Here is a 6000-nt window from a genome sequence, read left to right on the forward strand (position 1 = left end):
GACCTTCCTGCAACAATCAGTCCCAATAACAGATTCAAGTGGCTTGTATCACAACCCATCTCCTACACTAATGACACCTCTTTCCATAGCTGGCACCTTTGTCACCTCTTCTACCTCTGTCCTGAGACTGTATTTCTGCTATGTCCCTCCCTTCTTGTTGACTTCAACAACACTTAATAGCAAGGTGTGGTTCCAAACAGGTATTCCACAGTAGAACACTCAGTTCAAAATATTCCCATCTACTCTGTCCTGGCCGTTCAGCCCTCCTCTTACCTTGCAATCAAACATTCACTGAGCTGCAGTGTAATTGTTTGCAGAGTTGCAGATTTACAATTATCTGGGATCAAATAAACAATTTGATAGAAATTGCAGCACAATGCCCAAATATCTGTACCAGTTCAGCTGAGCACATGATAAACTGGACCAAAGAAACAAGCAGCAACCTCTTAAACTAGCTTTACCAGTGGTGACACTGTAACAAGGAAATACCTCTGCAGTTGGAAGTAAACACCACAATTTATATAATGCAAATGTGGCCCTTCCTGTAAACGCTTCTGACTATAATGTTAGGTTACACAAACTTTTACAGTATGTAACTTCAGAATTACTCTTTAATGTTCTCAGTCTTTCAAGAAGATTCCAGGCCAGGTTGGACAGAGCCTTGGGCAACATGGTCTAGTGTGAGGCATCCCTGCCCATGGCAGGAGGGTTGGAACTAGATGATCTTAGGATCCTTTCCAACCCAAACCATTCTGTGATTCTATGATAAGCTAGACAAAATGAGAAATACATTCTGTCTAAATGTGTGTTTGGAAGAGGTAACTCCTAAATATGGCTTCCCGAAACATGAATTATCATTCTACATCCTGGTTTATATTACAAACTTAGTAATTTAATAAATATGAAATTTTTCAAACCATAAGCCTTTATCTTAAATGAACACAAAAATAGTGAAACTCTCTGAAGAAAACTCATTTAAGCTATTTACTAATGCAACTTTAATTTAGAGAGAAAACTACAGCGTGTGAACGCTTCATCCCTGGCAGTGTTCAAGGCCAGGCTGGATGGGGCTTGGAGCAACCTGGTGTAGTGGAAGGTGTCCCTGCCTGTGGCAGGGGAGTTGGAACTAGATGATCTCAAGGTGCTTTTCAACTCAAATCATTCTATGATTTTATGTTTCTATGTTCTTTTAAGGAGTAAGGCAGAAGAGTTTACTGAAAAATTAAAATTTTATCAATCTTTAAAGTTCTAGGTCTCATTCTTGGGACCACTGTAACCAAGCTGTGGCTCCAGGAGAGCCAGGAATTTCTCAATCAGTAATATTTCAGAGCATCTCATCCAAAAGGCTTTGATGAAAAACGTTCATTTGCATGCTATGGAACTGAAAAGAAAAATCTCTGCCCTTGTCCTTTTTCTTGCCACAAGTCACAATGCATTGATCACACAAGGTTTGAAGCCCAATGAACAATTTCTGGACCAAATATCAAAGCATAGACTGGCTTCAGTTCAGATGACACAGAATTAGGCCTTGATTCTCCTCTGGGCTCTGTGTTATGGCGTAAGACATTAGTATTTGGTGTCAGCTAACCAGTATTCCTTTTTAGTTCAGAGGATCCAAAATAATATGAAGGCTCTACAGATACTATCACTGGATTTCTGTAACATAAAACTTGGGCTTTAGCGTGAGGAGGTATCTGAGGACAGAAATCTTTCTGGTACAGTATTAGGAACAACGTTTGGTAAAGGAATCCCCAAGTCTGCTGAAATCCCATCAACAGTCTTTTGGAAATGAGTATCTTTAAACCAATGCTTTAGTTCTGTCCTGGAAAAAGTAAGGCAGCAAAAATAATAGTTAAGCAAGGAAATCTGGTTACAGGCACAAGCTGCTTTCATTTACCAAACTTGCACTTATTGGTACGATCTACTGTTTTAGGGTTAATAAGGATTTCCAGAATTGGCTTCATTGAAGATACTGAACATTTTATGCATCAGATCAGCTGAACAGCCTCCAATCAAATACCAACATAAAATTATAGAAGAGTTTGTGGATTTCTTTCTAGCAGAGTAGAAATTTATCATCCCAACTTTGATACCAGATTCCAAAATTATGTGATGCCAGTGTAAATAACAATTACAGTCCTGACTAGCAAAAACTGTTTAGAATTTGTAAGATTACACACAGCTTTATCAGCAAGAAAGAAAAGAAATAAAATCTATATTTACAGGTATAAATTTAGTGCATACTATAGAAACAGTTTCTTTTTATTCAGTATTGATCTAGTAGTGGTATAACTGCACTGCTGTATTAAAAGACTGAATTCTGAAACACTTCCAGGACAGGTTACAATTACTTCAAAAGCCATCTGCTTGGACAAAAGGAATGGAAATCATATATCACAGATACAGCTTTATGCCTTATCTAGGTTTTCTGGGTAATAATGCTAACACGTCAACCTTGTATGGAAAACAAAAGTTATAATAATACATAATTATTCCACTAAATTTTGTCAAATTATTAGTTAATAAAAAATATCACGTGACCTGTAAGGATCCTTTTATAAAATTTCTCACTTCCAAACTTCAAAATAAAAAGGGTATTTATTTTGGACTAGCTACTGTCTGGTCTCATGGAACACAAGCCTACTAGCAGCTGGAGAAAATTCTGTGGCATCGTTTCCTCTGAAAAGAACCTAGTTCATATGCTTAAACACCACTTTGAAATGTGAATCAAAGAACATAAAAGGGTACTTAAGGAGATTTGCTCCAGAGTAAATTCTTCATCAGAATTAAAACATTATTACAAGACACATGCTAGTACTAGGGCGGCACATTAGTCTTTTGCAGAGGAACTTAGAAGGTTTTTATTTCCTGGTTAACCAAATAAAACTAGTAAGAAAGGCTCAATGCCTGGAAGTCTGTAGAGATAAAATTTCCAGATTTTTGAAAGACATATGATTAACGCACATTAGAAAACTAGAGATACCTGATTAGCAGGAAAATAACTGGAACAACGAATAGGAGGCAAATTATCTTGTCTTTCATGCAGTGTATCTGTTCTCAGGAATTGTGGTTTCTTATCATCTTCATTCATTTCTGTCACCCAGCTCTGAAAAGAAATAAATATCTGTACCTTAAGGCAGTAAAGCAGATATACTTCATAGCCTACAATGACACTAATAACTATCCTTATAACACACTGCTCTTAATGGGGAAAAGCAATTAAGACAAAAAACAATCGTGCTTTTTTGAATAAAAAGAATCTACCAAAAAAAATCTGTAGAGATAAAAAGGGGATTAAAGATTCAATGGCACTGACTCAAGAAAATAATAAAGCCCCCACTATAATCTTTTGATCACTTCCTCATGTACTCAAACAATTACATTCTACTTATGCACAAGAAGAGGAAGATTGATACATCAATGAGATTGTATTACTGACCATTATAAATTAGAGATATACTGTACCATCAGTTCACCGTTAATTGTTTCCCATTCTTCAGCTGTGAAATCAGAAGCTGTGGCTGCAGGCTTATCTTTTCTCAGAGCTCTGCTCCTTGGATCTAAGTGCTCAATACGCTTTTCACAAAACAATGTAAGTTCAGGATAACATCCCTCCTCACCAGACCTTTAAAATACGAAGATATAAAAGTTACAAAAAATAACTGAACTGCACTGCATTTTCCATATTTCTCTTCATGTATAGTCATCAGAGAGACTGCAAAGGACTATTTTCCTGTTACAGCTGAATTCTACTATACTCAGTAAATTCCAGCCAGTTAGGCTTCAACCACTTTCCAATGCACATACATACATAGTTCAAAATCATCATCACAGTGCTCATAAAAAAATGATTGTGTTATTTTCTGCAGAAGTTAAACAGGAATGGCATCTGAAATGACCACGCTCAGGCAAGATGGCAGTATTTGAGAAAAACTGGCATTGGGTTACTCAAATCTCTTGGATGGTTAAAACAAGACTTGGATTTCTAGCATTATCATTTGGACACTTTTAACATAATTATTTTAATTTTGTATTTTAATTTTTAAATTAGAAAGTCACAAAAAGGTTCAAGACAAATAGAGTATTCAGGTACAGGTTCTGTTGAATTTTACAGAACATGAATATAATTAGTAATGAAGCTAAAAAAAGATACAGTTTACCTTAATATCCTGAGAATCTTTTCCAGGTGTTTAACATCTGTGCATTTTTCAATGAACTTGTAGTCCAGGTGACCAATGGGTATTTGAAATGTTTTAGTGGTTCCTTGGTCCAGAAAAAATGGTAGTGACTCATCACCCATAACTAAATATTAAAAGGGAACAAATGTAGTGATTCTGTAGGCACTTAGTTATATTTTAAAGCAATGCTAATTTAAGGAATAACCCTACTCATGCTCGGAAGTACTAGTCTGTTATGCAAGCAGACCTATTGCCACAACAGAAAAAATTCAAATTTTAAGACCTGACCACACAAACTGGTTTTGACAGAGGTTTGCTTACAGAACTACAGTTATGTATGAGATATGCTTTGGAAAAAGAATATGTACAAGTTGACTGATTCTGCAAGGCAGAACATGTCAGAAAGAGTACTTAATGAAAAAATGCCAATTTTTGCCTACCACATTCTCTATTATTCTGTAAACACAATATGGTATTATCTATTTTAAACAAGTGTGGTGGGGATGGTGCAGGACCCTGTACTTTTTTTCAGAGGCAAGATGTTAACCAACTCGGTGCATCTAATGCAATGATAATTTTTGCCTTCTCTTTAGCCAAAATAAAACCAATTGTCTTTCTTCACTAACTGCATTTTCTGGACCTCTGATTATCTTAATGTACTAATCTGAATTTTTTCCAATAAGTCTGCAACTGATGAAACGAGGTTTTCAAATGGGACACTTCCTGTCTCCCTGTACCTTTGAACTGTTTATCCGCATCTTCTCTTTTGATTCCAAGCTCTGTGGAGCAGACATTCTTCTTTTTTTATCTCCCCATGTTATATAGTGCTTAAAGTGATGTTATTTTTAACAAGGGCAGCTAGCTAGTATGCAATAATAACAATGTATGGATATAAACTCAATTAAAGTAACGATTACACACATTAATTTTCAGTTGTACAAAAAAAGGTTTATTATATAAGTGATGCTGAATTGTAACTGGTCATAATTAGGTATTGCATAAAGACAGGATTCTGCCCTGAGAATATGCAGTTTCAGTAGAGGAGAGACAGAGCAATAGAGGAAACAATGACTATTAAACAGCAAGAGGGGCACCATCACAGCCTGCAGCACTTTCTCCCGTGTCAGTATTGCCGTAGCTGTCAGGGAGCTGCCCGGAGCAGCTCTCGGGCCAGGCGGTGACGCGGACCCCGGTCGCACGGCACCGCCGCAGCCCAGCGCGCTCCTCTCCTGCGGGCAGCTCCCCGCCGCCGCAGCGCCGAGCCCTGCTGCGCGGCTCCGCCAGCGCCGCTTTCACCCCGGAGTCAGGAATTTACTTTAAAACCGACACCGCCGGCTCCCCTCGCACCACAGCGCGGCCAGCTTGTCCCTAGCAACTGTTGCTACCTACAACATGGCGGCCGGCGGCGCGCACGGACGGGCGCAGGGGGGCGGTGGGGCTGCCCTCCTCGGCGACCGCCTTGCGAGGCTCCTGCACAGCCCCGCTGAGCTCCTCCGGCGCGGCGGACACCCGCACTCACCTGCCTGGTGCGCCACTGCCTCCGGGAGACGAACGCAACCTGGACCGCCTCTCAGCCGGGCGACGCTCGCCTCTCGCCCGCCGCCGCGCATGCGCTGTCGGGCCGTGTGTGGCGGAGGCTGCGGGGCGGGAGCGAAGCGTTAGGGCTGAGGAGAGAGGCGTCGGGAGCTGACGGGGCGCTCCCCGCTCTCCACCGCATGCTGGGGGGGGGGGGGGGGGGGGGAGGGTGTCACGACACAGAAACACAGCACTTAGGTTATATTTTATTAAAGCTACAGCCCCGCTGTTTTCAATGTAGTATTTA

The 6000-nt window shown here is 40.1% G+C and overlaps 1 protein-coding gene across 2 annotated transcripts in view; it reads right to left on the bottom strand.

The window, feature by feature from the left end:
• The window catches only part of SPAG1 (sperm associated antigen 1), a 37420-nt gene extending 31629 nt beyond the window's left edge, over positions 1 to 5791 (bottom strand). Inside the window, exons 1-4 of one of the 2 annotated variants that reach the window (XM_030480907.1) lie at positions 5698 to 5791; positions 4161 to 4302; positions 3466 to 3625; positions 2984 to 3106 (exon numbers count right to left, since the gene is read on the bottom strand). In XM_030480907.1, the coding sequence (XP_030336767.1) occupies positions 2984 to 3042 (59 nt within the window). In that variant the 5' untranslated portion in view covers positions 3043 to 3106; positions 3466 to 3625; positions 4161 to 4302; positions 5698 to 5791. The remainder of the gene's footprint in view (positions 1 to 2983; positions 3107 to 3465; positions 3626 to 4160; positions 4303 to 5697) is intronic. The other variant, XM_030480890.1, reaches the window with a different exon arrangement.
• Positions 5792 to 6000: the final 209 nt, after the last annotated feature.

Source organism: Strigops habroptila, chromosome 1 (assembly GCF_004027225.2).
Source record: "Strigops habroptila isolate Jane chromosome 1, bStrHab1.2.pri, whole genome shotgun sequence".
Taxonomy (NCBI): Eukaryota; Metazoa; Chordata; class Aves; order Psittaciformes; family Psittacidae; genus Strigops; species Strigops habroptila.